The 20,183-nt window shown below is 35.1% G+C and overlaps 4 protein-coding genes across 4 annotated transcripts; 1 reads left to right on the top strand and 3 right to left on the bottom strand.

Annotated features, from left to right (window-relative positions):
* Nucleotides 1-234: 234 nt before the first annotated feature.
* LOC108196864 (ascorbate transporter, chloroplastic) lies at nt 235-7,358 on the bottom strand. Its single transcript, XM_017364340.2, has 11 exons — nt 7,134-7,358; nt 5,638-6,098; nt 4,692-4,799; nt 3,979-4,134; nt 3,071-3,286; nt 2,663-2,872; nt 2,209-2,346; nt 1,878-1,979; nt 1,088-1,153; nt 823-907; nt 235-753 (listed from the first exon to the last, which is right to left on the bottom strand). The coding sequence occupies exons 1-11, from the start codon at nt 7,186-7,188 to the stop codon at nt 656-658; spliced, it is 1,695 nt and encodes a 564-aa protein (XP_017219829.1). The 5' UTR covers nt 7,189-7,358; the 3' UTR covers nt 235-655.
* Nucleotides 7,359-9,420: 2,062 nt separating this feature from the next.
* On the top strand, nt 9,421-12,654 carry LOC108194887 (receptor-like protein EIX2). Its single transcript, XM_017361826.1, has one exon. It carries the CDS (start codon nt 9,421-9,423, stop codon nt 12,652-12,654), a length of 3,234 nt encoding a protein of 1,077 aa, XP_017217315.1.
* A 390-nt stretch (nt 12,655-13,044) lies between these two features.
* LOC108196761 (rop guanine nucleotide exchange factor 2) lies at nt 13,045-16,128 on the bottom strand. Its single transcript, XM_017364195.2, has 8 exons — nt 15,928-16,128; nt 15,268-15,610; nt 14,891-15,007; nt 14,639-14,793; nt 14,477-14,551; nt 14,077-14,379; nt 13,613-13,963; nt 13,045-13,528 (listed from the first exon to the last, which is right to left on the bottom strand). Exons 2-8 carry the CDS (start codon nt 15,572-15,574, stop codon nt 13,397-13,399), a joined length of 1,440 nt encoding a protein of 479 aa, XP_017219684.1. The 5' UTR covers nt 15,575-15,610; nt 15,928-16,128; the 3' UTR covers nt 13,045-13,396.
* Nucleotides 16,129-17,111: 983 nt separating this feature from the next.
* On the bottom strand, nt 17,112-19,440 carry LOC108196762 (elicitor-responsive protein 3; the record flags this gene model as incomplete). The annotated part of the gene is made up of 5 exons (XM_017364197.2): nt 17,112-17,355; nt 17,597-17,732; nt 17,926-18,064; nt 18,200-18,265; nt 19,350-19,440. Coding segments are annotated over 5 exons (588 nt in total), but the record flags the coding sequence as incomplete, so codon positions are not given.
* Nucleotides 19,441-20,183: the final 743 nt, after the last annotated feature.

Genomic DNA, 20,183 nt, shown 5'->3' with positions numbered 1-20,183 from the left:
TAAGTACGTAACTCAACAAGATTTTTTTTTTTTTAAATTAAAATGTTTAATGAAAGTATGCTTTCTTCTATTCTCCTTTGTTTGAGAATTGGGGAATCTGAGCAGCAAAAGGAGGAATACGCCTGAGGGGCTCGTGTCCCTCCCTCCCTCTCCCAACCATATGATATGACTTATATTAGCAGTTTAGCATCACACCCTAAAATCATGTAGCACAAAACCGAAGGAAACAGGATGTGAAGACTGCAGAAACTCTGGTTTGATGCAGATGGCTCTGTAATGCCGGGAAACACAGGAATTAAAAGGCATAAAGATACACAGGTATTACCTTTGACAATTTTGTGTATATGCAAAGCTCTGTATTAGCTGCATATGAGATTATGGTTGTAAAATAACCAGAAAATGTAAACCCAATTGTTCTATAATTACAACAAACTGCAAGGCCAGTACATGATTTTCATAAGCCAATCCCACAAAACTGTTTTGGAGAAGCAACTTAGTTGTCCGAGACTGGATGAGAGAACTATGAAAATGGTGGCCTCTTTCGTTTGTTCGCTGCAAAATTATCTTGCCATTTGGAAATTGGATACTTTTCTGAACTTTACATCTCACCTATCACCACTTGATCTATAGGCTGCATCCCTTTCACATGCATGAATTAGTCTAGGATTTTCTCTCCAGTTGAAAACAGATTCCACACTAATGTTCCAATAATGTAAAGTATAACGGAAACCTTAAATACGTCGTCCCAGGATCCTGCAAAAACATAATTTAAGATACAGCATCCAACTCCCAAGGATTAGATCCAACAATAACTTAAGATACCTTTCTGGAGTATGTATCCGGTTGCAGCGGTACCAAAGACCCCTGCAAGCACACCTGCAGTGTTTGATAGTCCCAACAACACTCCCTGCCATGGGAAACATTTTCAGAAATCTTTCTTCAAATTGCGGGTATTCAGAAGATAATGGATGGATACAATACAGTAAACCTTTCCTAAAGCTGTAATGACATATCTTAGATTTTAAATAAATGTTGCATACATATGTTGACTATTATACAAAACTGATGAAGCATGGTATGTACTCACAGAATAACGCGGCCCAATGTCTTGGTGATTGGAGTAGAGTCCGGACTGGGAGAATGCATCCAATCCCTATTAAGATAGAAAGTAAAAAAAGCCATTAGAATCTAGTTTGCATTATTCATCTGGAAGCAAGTTCTACTAAATTTTAATATTGGTTTTGCCTACAATAGTAATTGTATCTTCCAAACAGAACTAAGCTAATAAAGTAGGACCAACTGGAAAACCTAGATGTTGTCAAAAAGCTCTATATGCTACTCTTGATAGGCAACTAGCTTTTAGGGTTGATCTTTCTCTTATCTAACCACTCAGATGTTACCTAGATTTCAATTCGAAACAATACAGGAGTATACGAGTCATATTCACTTCCAAAGAAGGAATAGCGCAGAGATAAGTTTTATCATACTGCTTGCTACAAAAACCATTATCTGAACTACTGATGCTACATCTACCCAAGTAGTAACCAAGTAACTTTCTAAAGTGATAATCAAACAAGTTAGTTGTTTATGGACTTAGGCATGGCAGGAAGACCATATATAATGAAGCAGAAGAATATGCATAGTGAAAATTGAGGACTATTAGAATCCAGAATACTGTGCTGTGATTAGAACAAAATTTTAAAAATGATAAATCCTGGGTAAGCAAATTTAGTGTCAGAATCATGTACAGTGAAGTTAACTCTCTTCATCACAACCATGCCAGTAGGTACATGCTGCAAATTTTTCTTTATATGTAAATCCAAAATATACTAAAGTTCAATAAACCTCAACTATAAAGGAAATCAGGTAGTTCAAACCTGACTGCATGACATGCACAGCACCGCTAAAGCAGGGGTCCTAACACGGCTCAACTGTGTGAGAAAGAAAGCAGGGCCCAAAAATCCGATTGATTGCATTATCTGCATAATTCAAGGATTCTAAATAGTTAAACAAGCTGAACCCCTCTGATAGTACATTGTATCGTTTGACAGTATCTCGTCTGATATCTGAACTTGTGAAAAAAATGTAAACTAGAAACTAGAATAATATTTTCATCTCTAAAAGCATTTTCAGTTCAATCATGTAAGCATTAGAAAATCACACATATTCACTTAAACACACTAAATGACAAGCCGGAATCATTCTTGCCTTGCGAACTGCTGTAATCGAGAGACCTCTGCTAACAAGTGTGTCTGCAATCCAACCTCCTATATTTGCAAATATGGCCATAGTTAACCATGGAAGTACACAAAGTAGGCCCGATTCAGTCAAGTTGAACTTCAAGACCTGAGAAAGTAATTATATAGAGATTTCTTTAGTTACTTTACAGATTAGTAGTATACTAAATTTCCATAACTGATACTAGTGGCATTTAATTGGCCAACATGTTTCTCATCCGCTACATATATGCTGTCTAGATTAAACTTGAAAGCTGATATCAGCTACAAACGCACAATAGTCTATTTGGATTTGCTATGTTGTGTATGCAGCAAACATTCCTAATATATTGGGACCTCCGATATTTGTGTATCTGCCCATGCCTATGCATTCACTATCAAAGACACTACATGTCCCAACCAACTCTTAAATTTTAGTTCGATACCTGGTTATAGTATGTCGGCATCCATGTTAAAAGTATAAAAGTTCCCCAATTGTGACAGAAGTGAGATATAATGAGAGCCCAGACAGGTGCCTTTGATAAAATTAATTTCCATGGAATGACGGAGACAGGTTCCTTTGAGACGCTGCCTGCCAAAATAACTTTCTTCTCTTCCACACTAAGTTTTGGATCCTCTTTGGGTGAACTATGGGCCTGGAGAAAGCAATAAGTTCATTCTCCATAATTAATGACTTTAAATAAATACATATATCGTTTTAATTTCAAAGTTGGGCAATGTAATTAATTGAGACAAAAAAGTTTTGTTTGTTTGAGAGGAGTAAAATATATACAAATTTCGCAAACTAAATTCATAGATATTTGTCATGATCAGAATTTCTGAAAAACACTCACTTTGCTAAGCCACAATGCAAACCAGATACTCCCAAGAGAACCAAAAGAGTAGAATACAGATGGCCATCCAAACTTGTGGATCAAAGCAGGAGAGAGGGCCAATCCTGTCACAGAACCGAGATACATGCCACTGTAGACAAGTGCAAGTGATCTGCTTCTCTCAGAGACAGGAATCCATTTTGAAAGCATATTATTCATGGCAGGCATAGCAACACCCTGTTAAGAAAGGATCATTATCTTAGAATGTAGTAAGATGACACTGCAAAAGTATTGGGAACTGCATTAGAAAAAGTGAAGGGTAGGGGATGGAAGAGATTAAGGAAACAACTCCACTCTTCAATGTTGAAGTCTAGCTAAAGGAAATGGCTGCCAAAGATACACTCAACCTAATAGAATCAAAGCCACAAGTATTGAAGGTTTGATGTTGAAGTCTAGCTAAAGGAAAATGGCTGCCAAAGATACAGTCAATCAGGATAAAATCAAAGCCACTACCTCCTCTTAAAGAGGTTTTATCTGAATTGGATAAAGTCAAGACAGATTTGGGGAAGAAAACCATCAAACTCTTCGTACAGAGGTTTACTCCAAAGAAGAGAGGAGATGAGGTGAAAGCTGACGAGTAACAGATATAAAGCCCAAGGGTCCGCACTTGTATCCAGAGTAAGATGGGGGATAAAAAGAAGAAGAAATTGTTGTGTGATCCTTAACAAAGCCTTAGCACAAAATGAAAACATGCTGGCAAATCTACAGAAAACCCAACAACTTCCAGAAAACCATTAGAAGACTTGTCATGCTCCCAAGCTAATACTTTATCTCCACTCCACATTAAATCCATGTAGTATTATAATCAATCAGTCAGATGAACCTTGAACAAGTGTAAAAATCAGGTTTAAGTATTACAAGAGGCCAACCTCACCAATCCCCATAAAGGCACGCATGACAAGTAAGAAAGGAAGCCCAATTTTTGCAGCAATAGGTGTCATAATTGTTGCAATTGACCACCAGACAACTCCAAAACCTAATACCAGCTTGCCCCCAACTTTATCCGCCCATATACCTCCAGCAATCTAGTTTGCAAAAAAAAAATACGAGTTCTGTGAGAGATGTATACAAGTAAAAATGAAATCCACATACTATACAAGTAATGGCAATAAAGATGACTGCAACTATTTCTGGTGTTCAATACCCACGGTAGATAACTAACCAAAAAGCACAAATTTTACCAGAGTATGAGTGCTATTCATCACTTTAATAAATTCAGTATTATTTGTAAGGTTGAAAAAACAACTTGAAAATGAAATTATATACATCAAGCTTTCCTGGGAGTCAGGAGTTTACATATGTCCAAAATATGACATTTGCAGAGACAATAATAAGTTGAACTATTTGCTCTTATATTACAAAAAATCATAAGTATTATGCTATCCTGCTGACAAATTTTATTGCTTTTTAGTTTAATTTGTGGATATTTTATAACACCATGCCCACGGACAGGGTGAGTTAAGAAAAGAAACTTCCTGAATTGAACATAACGTGATATAATATAGGTCCCCATATTCTAATCCTCATAAAACATAGCCTTAATCTTTTCCACCATGCCATTCCTTTGAGGTTTGAAGAAAACCTGAGTGAGAAGATACCCCCAGAAGAAAGAGGACTGAATCAAACCAACAGTAGCGCTGTTCCAATTAAACTCCTTTGACATAGGCAGTATAGCAATGCTCATGTTCACCTGAAGAAATGAATTAGAACTGTTAATTAACATGTTGGAGAAACTGTATCTACATAAAAATTGAAGCAGAATCATTAAGAAGCAAACATTAAATTTAATTCTCTTATTTCCTAGATTCACCAAATAAAATTTTGCATTTTTATAATTCCGTCATGTGACAACTTTGTGATAGAAAACAATAAAAGATTACATTAGCATCATTTATCTGCTGAGTACGAACCTTGCTATTTAGTAAAGATACAAGGGAAAAAAACAATGAAGTTTGGTTTTTATCATGGAGTATCAAGATTACAAACACATACCATAGTAAATGTGGTGATTAAAAATATGCAGGATGAGACTTGAACTCAAGAACTCCTATAAAGTAAATTTATATAGGATGTACAACCTATGGCCTCGTCTATACATGGTAAGAATTCTGCAGACTACATAATATATAATTCTATATATTATATATATAGTTTTAACTTGTAAGATATATACTTGTAGAAGTAAATAGTATAAAGTGAAATTTTATTAGAGGGTGAATCAGCCCGCCCTTGCTTCTGAAAGCACCATGCTCTGCTTGCAGTTGCAGTAAATCAAGTAAAAAAAAAAATATATCATGTAGTTAAACAACGCATTATGATAAATGTAGTGACCAGGAATCGCCATACTTCTTTCAGAACTTCTCCAGTCCTATAAGCAACACAGTATTCACAAACCAGTGGTGGGTCCCACAATCTTATCAGGATCGTGTTGACTATCACAAGTTTCTAGCAGAAAAAGCGGCACACTAGAATTTGGAGTTTCCTACACTTACATGACTAATAAGAGTTTGATGAAAATATTAACTCACACGGTCCATGTTGCATAACAAGAATGCTGTAAAGCAAAGTAGTACTATCACCCAGCGCTTTGGCAGCTCCCACCATGGTTTAGTTTGTTGTCCAGCCTCCACTAATATAGCTTCACCAGCTCCTTCTGACGAGATAAGTGAGTCTACACCTTCTCCAGTTATGTCATAGTCCTCAGACTTATAATCAGCTCGGGTTCTTATCACTGTAGCATGTTTTGATTGCTGGAATTGGCTGTCGACTATCCCCAGTTTCCCTAGTTTTCTTGATGAAAGGAAGCATTCACAAATAGCTCTGGTCCTCTGACTATGCTTGACCGTATTAAAGTTAGAAAATTGTTGGTGCAATACATTAGGATGACATGTTACCCTTGTTCTAAGAGTTTCACTGTTTGAAGAACCAACGAAATTCCGATACGAGTACCTTCTGTATCCAGGGAATAAAGGCTCTTGATATACTTTCCCTGTACTTGCAAGAAAACAATCATAACAGTGATACTTCATATTGCAATATGATAAAAACACAAGTTCCACACAAGTTTTTTGCAACATATCTAAAGTGATTAGCAGGGAAAATTATTACAGCAAGAACATCAAAACTTGCAAGATAAGAACTATTGCTACTGACTTCGTTTATGTTTCCCAATCTACTTTTTGGCATCACTAGTCTTTTGACAAGCATATAGATTGCTCGTCTTAAGAAGTTATATCTTGAATCACATTATCAATTCCAAAATTCAGTTCGCATTTCAAAATTCATATGAGGGTACATATAACAAAAGAAAACATATATTGGAGAAATCAAAATTTCATTGTTGTATCATAAAATACTTGCTACATATAAGTTTGAGCGATATCAGAAGCATCGTCACATATGCAATTTTCACAAACTGACTATCAAGTAAAACTATATCTTAATGCCTGGCTTCTTCACTATTCTATCTATATTAAATCAATTAATTTTAATCTTGAGTACACTATCGGGATCTCAATCCCAATGCAGACAGAAAAGTAAAAAATATCATCACTAAATAACAAAGAAAAAAATCCATATAATAAGATAAAAAGAAACATAAAATATAATAACATAATGAAGCTGCAACTCGACTCAATAACAAACAGTTTACAGCACAAGCAATTACATTTCTGTAGTACACATTCGTCACTAAACCCGCACTAATCACCACAAATTCAGTTAAAAAATAGATACCAATCATTCCGCCACGCCTGTTTCGTAATCCTGATTCCGAACAAAATAATTTAAAAAACAAATAAACACATAATTTTAAAATGCAGCAACACTCAACATATATTATACATAAACAAATTCCACTACTCCTGTCAGTGTCGGTTCTAATATATTAAACAAAGCGCACAATAAACAATACAAATCAATCGCATATCTCAGATATATCATCATCAGCATAACTATAACTCATCAAAATCAATGAAAAGATGAACAAGACGCAGAATTACAAAATGCAGGAAGAAATGAATACCTGAACCGAGAAAAGAGCCGAAGTTCCGGTGAGAAACGACGGCGCCGATAGCCATGGTTTCCGGCGAGTGGAGAATTATAATAGATATATAATAGTGAAATTAAAGTGAAAATGAAGTAGTGAAGGAGAGAAGTGAAGATAAGCCTCGTTAATATCACTCATACATACAGAAACTGTACGTATATTTAAGGAGTGGAGCAAAACAGGTAGCAACAGGTGGACTGTGAATTTGACACTTGGGAGTATATTCTTTGTAGTTAAAGTGGAGGAAAATTACAATATTAGCCCTGTTTGCGTATGCTTCATTAATTTATTGCCTTACGTGGAACTTTTGTGAACTATGGTTAATGCTTACCCCCATTTTTCTTTTTCTTTTTTAACAAAATGCTTACTCACTCGATTTTTTTTTTTCTAATATGACTAACATCTATTCCAACAGGGGTTAGGCTATAATGATGGGCTAAATTGATATTTTGTAAAATTTGCTGAATATGTAAGACATTTTGCTTTGATGATATTGGCTATAATTTAAAAATAACATGTTATTAATATTTTAGATTGTTATAAAAAGAATCTATCACTTTAATATGGTAATAAATGATGTGTAATATTTTACATATTTCTTACAGACCTGTAGTGGATCGACAAATATAGCTATCCATAGGAGGTGGCTATAATTATAATTAAGGGGGAGTGTGGTTGGAGTCGTTTTTTAGACGTTGGCTGTAATTTTTATTTTTTGTATGACAACTGAACTTTAGCTAAAGGCTTCTAATGGTTGGAGATGCTCTAAGATATTATCGAGGTGATCTAGAGTTGAACCTATAATCTGGGTCAACAAGGATAAACCTTTAATTTATATATCCCTCTCTCCCAACCATGTCTTTATATATATATTTTTTACGTGTCTCATCCATTTTTTTATATTTTAAAACTTACTGAATATAGTCGATGAGTCCCACCACATCTCCTCCCTTTTTTTTTCGTTTTCACACTACTTTTACACCACAATCTTCTTTTTATACGTTAAAAATCAATAGGTCCCGCCACTTCACCCAATTTTCTTTCTTGTTCCAAATATTTTATTCATATTTCTTAACCTTCGTAGTTCGTACCCAACCCAATCGATAAGAAACGGAGGAGTACAAGTTACAACACAGATTAATTTTTCTAATCATTCTTAGGAAGAATGTCACTTATACCTTTTTTGCGATAAGAAGCCGGTAACAAATTTGTCTATAACAAAAGACAATATTACACATATAGTATACATATATAACACATAAAAAAATTCACATAACACATAAAGAAAATTCACACAACCCTTATGTTGCTGGATATAATTTTTTTTTGTAAATACTGGATGTGCATCGTTTAACTCGTCATTCACTCCTACCTAATTGTGTAGGCTGAGTTGTACCGAATATTACCGAGTTTGAGTATTTAAATTTATATTCTTTATCATCTAAGCATCGATTACAAGTCCGGTATTTAACGATTTCTGTAAATGTATCGATATATATGAATTGCGAGATATTCGATTTCGATAATTGGATATTTAAATGACAAAGAAAGTGATTTCATTTGAAAGATTTAAGATCCAACAAGTACCTTAAGGACACCATTATACATATTATAAACTATTTTTATCAATTAAAATTAATTTTTCTCCACTTCAACACTTTTCTATACTTCCATCAACAATTATAAAATATAAATATAAAACACTTATCAAAAGTTCATAAAAATTTTAAAATAATTTATGAAAGTACAACCTTAAATGTATACCAAGCCCCTCTCCGAGCTGGGAGCATTTATCTATGTTGAAAATGTATTTCTTGATGACCTTTTTTGTTTAACGTGTTTGCAGATCAAATCGACTACAAAGTCTTCTGATCAGTGAAGAAGTAGAAGATCCCTCTCCCAGAGCTGTAGACTGTAGAGAGGCGATTATGTCAAAGAAAATGTAGTGCAAGTTCTGGTCCACATAGAAATATTGCTTGTGACAGGAATTTCTTTCAAACGGGTAAGTTTGCAATTATTATAGATGAGAATTATAACAGATTGTAGACTTCAGGAGACTTGAATATGTCAAAGTAAAATGCACTGCAGTACAGCTTCCTTGTCCACTTGAATACTACTTCTTTCTTTGATATACTTGAATATTTGTTTAGTACTTCTTGTAATTTATTTGCTTTGTTGCCCCTCTTGATTTCAAAATATTAATATGATGAAAATAGTAATTTATGCTCTTCATGTCCTAGTCGCTGTATGTTTTTTGCCATGCATGGAAACATTGTCGTTTGAATCAGAATCTTTATCAAAATATGACAGTCACGTAAGGTGCATTGAGAGCGAGAGAGACGCTCTGCTGGTGTTTAGACAAAGTGTTGCAAATGAATACGATCAGCTTCAATCGTGGAAGAAGGAAGAAAATGATTGCTGCGAATGGAAAGGTGTTGGCTGTGATAATCACACCGGTCATGTAACTCACCTTTATCTTTCTTCTCTTATTCAACCATCTTATTACTTAGAAACAACTAATGCTCGTGTCAGTGTCAGTAATTTGTTGCTTGATTTAAAATATCTTAACTACCTGGACCTCAGTAGCAATATCTTCGTAGGGATTCCCAAATTCATTGGTTCTCTCACTGAGTTAGTACACCTTGATTTATCAGATACTTGCATAGGGGTATCAGAATTATCACCTTGGATAGGGGGATCAATTCCCGAGCAGATTGGGAACCTGTCTAAGTTGCAGTATCTAAATCTTAGTAATTCTTGTACGGGGGGTCCTATTCCAAAGTTTATTGGCTCACTCCACAGCTTAAAATACCTTGATCTTTCCAACTGTGGCTTTGATGGAGTTGTCCCACATGAGCTTGAAAACCTCTCCAACTTGCAGCATCTTGACCTGAGTTGGAATTATCTAACACCAAATGGAAACTTTAGTTGGTTGTTTAATTTAACTTCTTTGGCACATCTTGCCTTGAGTGGTATCGACATCACTCCTCCCGGTATTTGGGTAAGCTTCATTCAAAGGATCCCTTCCATATCCATTTTACGTATAGAGGGATGCCATCTTTTGTCTCCATCTTCTACTTTAAGTAATTTTTCATCTTCTATTTCTGCTCTTTATCATAGAGATAATCTTATCAATTCCTCCATCGTTTATTGGCTCTCCCACAATACTTTCAGCCTGGAAGTACTTGACCTGCATGATAACATGTTAGAAGGTGCAATTCCACAGTCGTTTGCTCAGTTGACTGCTCTTACTGATCTAAATCTTGGCCAGAACATCTTGAGCGGCCCAATTGCAAACACTTTGCCTCTTATGACTACTTTAACCAAACTGGATCTCTCTGCAAATCAACTTACTGGTGATCTTCCAAAATCAATTTGTAATTTATCCAGATTGCGATCTGCAGATTTCAGTTCCAACAATTTCACTGGGAACCTTGAAGATCTTTTATCTGGACATTTATCTCATTTGCAAGAGTTGTCATTGTATAAAAACCAACTCACTGGTTCGGTTCCTGATATTACACTACTTTCATCCCTCAGAGAGTTAGATGCCAACTCTAATCAGTTAAATGGATATTTACCAATAGTTTTTAAACACCATTCAGTGTTACAAATCTTGGATTTGTCCAATAATCAGCTTAGAGGCTCTTTGCCAAATTTTACAAGATTTTCTTCCTTGTGGTCGTTAAATCTTTCTGACAATCAGTTTTCAGGGGGTCTTCCTGATTTTACTGGGTGTTCAGCTTTGCAAGTATTGCGACTTGATAAGAATCAACTCACAAAGTGGGAGACTCGGTCAACTGGGCTGCTCTCCAGTCTTCGAGAGCTGGACCTTTCAATGAATTCCATCCACAGTACAATCTTTGAAGTACATTTGTTCAATCTTTCCAGGTTAGAGTACATACGTACATCATTCAATTCTCTGACATTTGAGTTTACTTCGAATTGGCTTCCTCCTTTCCAACTCTGGGAACTTTCTGTGACATCATGCAAGCTGGGGCCAAAATTCCCTAACTGGATTCGCAACCAACAACACATTGTTCATCTTGATATCTCAAACAGTCAAATTTCAGATAACATCCCTATCTGGTTTGGTAACCTCTCCAGTATAATGAAGTTGTTAAATCTATCTTCTAACAAAATTAGGGGTGAATTCTCCTTTAATTTTGATCAACTTGAAGTGATAGATTTGAGTTTCAATTATTTCAATGGAGCACTACCACCAGTATTCCATGCAGGATGTTCAAAAATAATTCTATCCCAAAACAAGTTTTCAGGAACACTCCAATCCTTCTCTGTTGTTGAATACTATGCTTTAAGCTTTCTTGATCTTTCCCATAACAAATTGTTTGGTGCACTTCCTGATAATTGGATACATTTTGAACTTCTAGCCTTTCTGAACTTGGGATATAACAATTTTTCCGGTAGAATTCCAACGTCAATTGGACATTTGGGTTCTCTCCAGACACTGATTTTGCGAAACAATAAGCTCTATGGTGAATTGCCTGCATCTCTGAGGAACTGCCGGGGCCTTGGTTTTGTAGATTTTGGGTTTAATAAGCTATCGGGTAAGGTACCATCATGGATTGGGAAAGACCACCTGAAGTTATACGCACTGATCCTAAAATCTAATAGGTTTTATGGAAGCCTGCCTTATGAAATCTGTCATCTACATAACCTTCATTTTCTGGACTTGTCCATCAACAGAATTTCTGGAACTATTCCTCCATGCTTTGGTAATTTTACTGCCATGACCAGAAAAGGAAATGAAGTTGGAAATCATTTTTACTTAACAAATTCATCAGTTCCATCAAATGATACAGACTATTATGTCGATAATGTATTGGCAAGGTGGAAGGGCCAAGAGTTTGAGTACGGAAGAAATTTTGCATATCTGAAGATGATCGATCTGTCAACCAATGAATTGACTGGAGAAATTCCCACAGCAATAACCAGACTTTTAGACCTTAAGGGATTGAACTTGTCAGTGAATAGGTTTAATGGAGAACTCCCACAAGAGATTGGCCAATTGAAAGCATTAGAATGCTTAGACTTGTCAGCAAACAAATTTTCTGGTGAAATTCCTCAAAGCATGTCTGGATTAACTTTTCTTGGTTTTTTAGATCTCTCAAACAATAACTTTTCGGGAAAAATTCCATCTGGGACTCAACTCCAAGGGTTCAGTATTTCCGCATATGAGGGCAACACTGAGCTATGCGGTAAACCACTCACAATTACCTGTCCTGGAGACGAACCAACTGATCACATTCAGCCTTCATTTGGTGAGAACGAAGATGATGGAGACGACAGTGACTATCAGAGGTGGCTGTATGTAAGTGCAGTGCTTGGTTTTAGCACCACATTTTGGGGAATCATCGGAATATTAGTACTAAACCGTCGTTGGAGACATGCATATTTTCTGTTTTTGGACAACTTGAAAGAGAGATTAATTGTTGCCATGGCTGTCCGCATTGCCAGATTTCAGAGAAAGGCTTAAAGCTTTTAGCTCTTCAACATGCTTTGAAGAAATGTGTGGATCTTGAAATCAGTCTTTGGAACATGGATCAATAATAAACTCTTGTAAGTTGTAAATTGTTTTCAAAGTTGTATTAGTATTATGTTTGTGATTTCTCTATTAATCTTTTTTTTGTTTGACTAATATGCCTTATAGTCTTACAATTGAGTATCTGTTCTATAAAAATTCTCGAGTTGAGTCAGAGTCGAAAATCTAGGATAATAGAGGATAAACCTTAACCCTTAATCTTAATATGAAAAGTTTTATCTAATTTATTTTTTTTGACAAAAGAAAGGATTTCATTACTTCAAAGAATCATCTTGTAATTTTTTATAGACTGTAAAAACTTATTTCATAAAAAAAATTTCTTTCATTTAAGACAGCTTATTATCTAACTATATAACTTTCTTCTTCTTGTGATTTAATAATGCTTCTATACCGAGTAAATTTACTCATGTTGAATTATGTCAAAACCATAGTATGTTTTTTCTTTGACAATGCTGCAATTTGCTTGAGGACAATTTACAAGTAAAGAAACACGGAAGAGAAAAAGACCCGAGGGTTTTGAACATCTACAGTCTCACTTCATCAGATTACCATCTGTCTGCTGATCCAGGAACATATATTTTAAGAGATTTCACAAAAATGGCCGAGAACTAAAAGATACCGTGCCACTTCTCCTGCACCGAGGCTCGAGTTTTCAGTGAAAGCTCACAAGAACTCGTTATCTAGACTCCACTACCAGGTTCTTCGTAGATTTATCCATGAACAGTACATCTTCAATCCAAGCAACAATGTTAAATGCTAAACCTTCCAAGACTCTTGAATAGCTCTCTAAAATTGCTTGTCCTACATCCTATATGATCCGTGATTTTTTTATATTAATATCTTATGCAATACTTCAACAAATTGTGAATCTTTAATGAAAATAACGACGTACCTTATTGCATTGGATTTTGCTTGTATCCAAGGTTGTCTGTGAAAGTTCCGGATACCGTTGCTTCAAGGTAAACAACAGAATCTCAGCTCTTTCAGCTAAGACCGTGTTTTTATCACTTCGGTCAATATCAGACATAAGGTCTTTCACCATGTTCCATGATGATTTTGAAGGATTCAAGCAGGCTTTACGCCTCCATGTATACATGGATGCCTCAACGCGGTCTGCTAGCTCGAGTGCTTCATGTTCGGAACTTATATTCAGATAGTTGAGAAGATAATCTGGGGAGAATTTGTTTGCAGAACATTGTGACATATAGCGATATATTGTATCTCCAACACTTTCTTTTCCACTCTACAAGTATCATTTCAACAGAAAAAGAATTTATTATATAATTATCATTAAATCTTTTCGATGCTTAGGAAAATATATCAAACTTGAGTTGTTTGAAAGGGCTGTTTACTAACCTTAGGAAGAGATGCAATATATGTGTCTGGGATTTCCATCTCAGCAAGAATGCTACTATTAATTGCCATTGCTGCTTTCAGGATTTGATTAGTGCAATTGCGTTGGTGTCGTAAATGCTTCCTTGACTCGTCAGAGAGGCCGTTGGAAGGCACGCAAGGAACTGGCAGCCACCACTTCTGTTCTGTGCGCTGAGGTGGAGGAATGATCCTCCTGAACGAGCCTGAACGTGTTGAATTTCCTGACATGCTACCTTGTTCTGCATACCAAAACTCCATATCATGGAAACTTTCAAGGACTTGTTCCTGCAACGAAGACACAAATACATGGAAATAAACAATGAGCTAGAAAATCCTCAGGAAGCACCAAAATGTTTCAAAGAGTGGACAAAGATCGTCTTACGACTAGCATTGCGTCAAGTTTTCTCAGTGCTGGAAGGTTGATAGAGATATCAGATCGTGGCCGATTCGTCAGAATCTGGAAAAAATTGTAATTATTGTGTCAGAATCACAAACTGAGAGATATAACTACAAATTCTTTAGTAATTAGTTTAAAAATCGTCACCTCAACAGCTGTTCCGTCTTTTAAATTATGTGATGCCGGGACAAACTCCACTATATAATCACATACAGATAGAAGGCAATTCATCTCTCTTTTCCACATCAGTTTCTTTTCCAGATGCAGCGGCTCCAACTTGAGGTGTTGGCCAAACACGGAAGCTAAATTTTTTAAACAGATCAAACAATGAGATTAAATGCCGAAGAGAACACTTTGTGTTAGCATAATATATGATTTTATGATATTCTATAATATTACCATAGAGATTTGTTATAGCATTGGAGATTGTGACTGCTGTGCAAACTCCCTTCCCACTCCCTGACATGTCTTCGCCCAACAACAGCTTCGAAAATCTTTCCTTCATCATCTCAAGTTCTGTCAACATTTCAAACACATTAGTGAAATCTGTTGAGTGTCTTATAACAGAGCAAAATCTTATTCTGCACCTGATCAGACACAAAACCTTCGAAAAAACATTCATTTCTGCCTAGTGAAATTCTTGGTATGATCAATCTAAACAAAATTTACTAGGGTTCTCATTATTAGTCCATTTTTAAACAAATTGATTAAAAATAAAATTTTGAAGCATACTTCTAAAAAGCAGGACTGAAAGAGCAGCATTATTAACAACTTACCGATATCTACTGGTTCTTGATTCTCCGGTTTCTGCTGTCGTGTTTCCAGTCTTGTAAGTGCAGTCAGATTAGGAGATTTCATAGCTGGCCAGCATACTGGAGATGGCGTATCCGAGTAGCTGCTGTCATATGTAAGCTCTGAAGATGCAGAGATCTCAGAGTACATTCGTCGGTGCTTAAAAGAATCTCCACTGATTGTTGAATACGAAGTCGTTTCTGTAGGTGAATGATCAGTCTGATCAACAGAAGATGGTGATGGCTCATAGCCCAAATCATAACTCTCTTCAGTATCAGCTGCAGATTCCATTTCAAAGCCTTTCACAACTTGCCCTCAAATTTGTAACTGATCAAACACCATGCAACCAAACATACAAGTACTTATAAGATTTCGATATATCCTCAAAAGTGAAAAAATTCAAGAATGACCCGGGTAAAATCTTTAAATTTGTGGAATATATCAACTGGCTGCAAAAGAAAAAGTATGAATTTTATCTTTACAATGAAAAAGCAAAAGATTATCCATGAATTGTCATTGTTTTCAGCTAACTTGAAATAATTCAATAAAAATGCTGGAAAAGCAAATTGAAATCTCTTTAATATCAAACGGTCATAACATTAAATATCATCACATAACACACAGAACAACATTTATGAACATACCTTTAGTCTGAGAAACCTTTGATTTGAATTTGAACTGTTTAAAGAACTTCCAAACAAAACATTCTTTTTCAAAAGTGAGGACTTTTATTAAACAACACCCTCATGAACTATCAGCCTTTGGATCAAATACTTAGAAAACCCAGCTGAGAATTGTTGAGTAGATGTAAAATGTTCTTGAATCTTGATTGCAATATTAACAAATAAAATTGTGTACAGCTTACAGAGGCATTTATAAGTCGAACGTGGGGTGATGGAACTTCATGATTACAATATAATTAACTTTTAATAATAATTTATCAGTAATAAAATGATTGTCATTTTTCTGTATGGATTAGTTGTAGATGTGCATGAACTCCTCTATTAGATGCTTGACATAGAGGAATGCAATTTTTAAATTCAAAATAAATCAAATGAAAATCAAATTTGTCGAAATTTGACTTATAAGTTCAGTTTAAATTTGACATAAAACTACTGGTACTATTAAAGTGAGGAAGCAAAATGAAAATCTTTTTTGACATTTTTTATGTTTAACCCTAGAATTCGCCTCCAATCCAATTAATATAAATACCGAATACCCGAAAATTCTTGCGATGTCATATAATTTCGCAAGGGAGTGATGTGTAAATTAGCAGTTGACAAAGAAATACAATATGAATATAAAGGTTAGGACATGCATGGGTTTGAACCCACGAATGATATATTTAACATACAATTTCAAAGGATTGTTGGTTTAGTTGGAAAGGCATTGCGCATGTGAGTGAAACAGAATGGAATATTGATTTATTTCTGAATTGAAAATGGCCAGATTACGTATGGTATTTCTGTATCAGGACAGGGTGTGGGATTCAGACGTGCGTGCCACTCCGAGTCTCCGAATATGCTGGCAAATCTAGGTTCAGGCATTGTACAGGAGGACTCGGAGTTTGATAATTACAGGCTACGTTTTTAGGTTCGAGTTGCCTTGTGAATCCACCTAAAATCTTAAGGTGTTAGAGGAGGCCCCTTTATGGATCTTATACTTATATTTCAACACACCCGGGCTCCCAGATGGAACGCTCTTATATATATGTAAATGATGGAAACAATTTTATCAAAATAAAAGCCAAAAACAAAAATGCTGCAGTGTCTTGTTTAGTTATTTGCAAACCAAGACTCATTGAGCAAAAACCTTTTTATCACTTATTTTAATTGTATAATGGCTTCCTAAGAAGAGAGCATGGCTAATGATGTCAATATTTTATCACTCGCTCATATATCAGCTCATATTTCTTCCTAATTTTCCTTCTGTTTATAATCATAACTTGTCTTTCTGCAAAAATAAAGTATACTGCACCATGTCATACTCCACACTTTCATTATGGTGTTACATATTGAGCCACTATTTTCTCCCTCTGCTGCTGATTCTCTTCTCTTTGTTTCACAATCTCCCTGCGAAATAATGAAATCAGAATCGGTTGTGTTAAAAAAATGGCTTACAAATTAATTAGTATATGTTCTTAAATAAATATCAGGATGAACGAGAATCTAATCCATGATTTGGGATGACATAGGATAATCCCTTGGGCTATCCACCGGTTTACAGTCAGTTTGAACAAAATCACAGGATAGAAAACGGAAAAAGAAGAAGAAAGAAATAAAGTACAAGCATGTAAGATGGTAAGAGGCTCACATTTTTGATGAACTTGAGTCCTAATTTTATCTCTCCTTTGTAAGAATCATCTTCCAGAACCACATTATATGGGGTTGGTTTCAACTCAATGACTCCTTTATCATTTCCCTCCACCATCAGTCCTTTGAGGTTGATACTTAATCACAAAAAGTTGAAATCAAGGTCATGCTAATGTTACAATTATAAATGTTGCTGCTTCAATATGGCCAATGCATCAACAATTTATAAGAATTCATAATATATCATTTTAGATCATCAAGAAACACAGGACATCACTCAATAATCATAATTATTTTCTAACTTATGAGATATCAGTAAGGAAATATTACATGGTTTCACCAACAAATCTGCCATCTGTGAAGTATTCTGCTTCGATAATTTTCAGCTTAAGGTGAGTTATGTTTTGCCACTCAGAAGTTGGAAACACAAATAAGAATTTCCCATTCCATAGAATTTCTTTATGATTTGCTGCAAATAAACATATGTACACATGTCAGAGTCTATGGTCCACTATAGTCTATAACATACAAGAAGTCAAAAATTTATAATGCTAACTAGCTCGAATATATTCAAGAGAGGCATGATATCCAATTCATTTTTCACCTTTTGAAATTTTGCTGGTGCCAACTTTTGTTCCACATTCAATAATCACAAAATAGGAATGCTTTCCTGCCAAAAATAAGAATGAAAAAGCATCTGTAGCTAGTAAGAAAGCAAAGACTATACAGAAGGGCAAAGATCAAACTGAAGGATTTGAAAACAAACCAACAAGGTTGGTACGCTTCAGGCCCTTGGCACTAACAAGAAGTATTTCAAGGATGGCTTCTTTCATTGTAGCAGATAGAAGAGGAAATATTATGTATTTCACTTGTATGTAGTTGATATTTAATATATAGATCACTTCAACAGGTGTTTCAATACTTAAAATGGCTTATTAAATAGATTTAATTATGCTTGAGTAACAACTTCTTGGTTTAAATGTTTGCAGTTAATTATATAGTAAACATAAGCAAGGCAAGTATTTTCTGAGTTGATTTTGTATAGAATAGTGCTGCTTAAACTTATTGTACCCATATTTCTAGCTGATAAACAATTTATCTAGATATCTGACAAACATAACAAATTTAATTTTAATAATAACTCAATTTCAATTTATTAAACATGAATAAAAAAATATTATATCTTTTATATAATTTGTATGAGACAGTTTCGATGAAAACAAAATATAATAGTGATCAAGTTACTGAATGTCTTGTTGATGATATTTATAACTACAACAATATTATTAGACAAATACGAAATTAAACCTAATTAAAAGAATTCAGATTACTTCAAATTGAATATAGAAACAACTAAACACCCGGACAAGTCTAGAAAGTGAATTCAGACAACTGATCTAAATGACGATCAATTTCAGCAAAGATCACATCAACCATACCGACAAGCATGCGGTAATTCCCATGATTCCAGAATTTCTCTATAATTGTCACCACATATATATTGGTGATCAATATTGTAAATGTAATATTTTAGAACCTAATATAAACAACATACCAGTATATAGTTCATTATGCATTAGTTTATTAAAACTATTCTTTTCTCCTTTCGATAAAGCAGAGCAATGAACACGAGAGTTTAGACCGTTCAAGCAAAAGAAAGGTTAGGAGACTTCAGTACAAGCTATGATAATATAGGTCTCCAAACAAGTAAATCTAAGTATGAAAACAGTTAAGGCAAGGACCTTGTCAAGTACCTGATGGAACACAGGGCAGTACAGAAATTTGCTGCAACAACGCGGCATTTTTAAATCTTGGACCTTCAGTCCCTTCACCAAATTTCTCAGTTTATCCGCATCTTCCAACCGATTCTGTCCTGCATACAACTTTGCGATAAACACATGGTAGCTAATATATTACGGATCCAAACGATGAGTAGCTGAACATAATCATCAACAATTTCAGTTGACTAACTGTTTCCTTTTTTACAATTAGCTAAATGAGTTCCCCATATACTGATATCAGGCTCAGCTGGCAATTTTTTCACAAGAATACGAAGTACGTTTTACACAACTAAGAAGCTTGGTTGTTTGAATGTTAACACTTAACAAGTAAGTGTCTAATTTTTGTTGGTCAGACTAAGCTTCGATCATTAATGATCTCATAATAGTAGTTGATAATAATAGAAATAAAATTTTCACACATTGGAAGTTGCACTCGGCACTTTATCCGTGACAGATGCAGAATAATAATATTGCAGACAATCCAAGGTTGAGTTGAGAATTTTAGCAGTGCAAATTTCAGATTCTTATACTTCACAATTGCAATTTGCAAACACTCATTCGTACATTTTGCCAAGCACCTGATATGCCAAACATATATACACATATGACATGTACACGTAAATGCAGAACATAACTCAAGTTAGCTAAAAAAAGAGGCAAGAGTATAATGAATTCTGGACCCAGTTGCATCACTGTTGCTTGAATCAAGTAACAACGCATCTCTTTTTTGTTAAATACAAGGACCGTAGTAAGTTCTGTTACTTATAATTCCTTAGTATTCTCCGGTGTCGAAAACCCGAAACCCAT

The sequence above is a fragment of the Daucus carota genome, chromosome 7 (genome assembly GCF_001625215.2).
Source record: "Daucus carota subsp. sativus chromosome 7, DH1 v3.0, whole genome shotgun sequence".
Taxonomy (NCBI): Eukaryota; Viridiplantae; Streptophyta; class Magnoliopsida; order Apiales; family Apiaceae; genus Daucus; species Daucus carota.
The sequence above is the reverse complement of the archived record's forward strand: the minus strand, read 5'-3'. Positions and strand labels throughout refer to the sequence as shown.

Excerpts from the sequence above, each read along its gene's own strand:
- LOC108196761 (XM_017364195.2), bottom strand. The coding sequence starts at position 15,574 with ATGGAATCTGCAGCTGATACTGAAGAGAGTTATGATTTGGGCTATGAG. Across the intron at positions 14,794-14,890 it reads TGCTATAACAAATCTCTATG|CTTCCGTGTTTGGCCAACAC; the intron begins GTAATATTATAG and ends TAAAAAATTTAG. Across the intron at positions 14,552-14,638 it reads AAGACGGAACAGCTGTTGAG|ATTCTGACGAATCGGCCACG; the intron begins GTGACGATTTTT and ends AATTTTTTCCAG.
- LOC108196864 (XM_017364340.2), bottom strand. The coding sequence starts at position 7,188 with ATGGCTATCGGCGCCGTCGTTTCTCACCGGAACTTCGGCTCTTTTCTC. Across the intron at positions 6,099-7,133 it reads CGGCTCTTTTCTCGGTTCAG|GGAAAGTATATCAAGAGCCT; the intron begins GTATTCATTTCT and ends TTGCAAGTACAG. Across the intron at positions 3,287-3,978 it reads CCTTTATGGGGATTGGTGAG|GGTGTTGCTATGCCTGCCAT; the intron begins GTTGGCCTCTTG and ends CTTTCTTAACAG.
- LOC108194887 (XM_017361826.1), top strand. The coding sequence starts at position 9,421 with ATGGAAACATTGTCGTTTGAATCAGAATCTTTATCAAAATATGACAGT.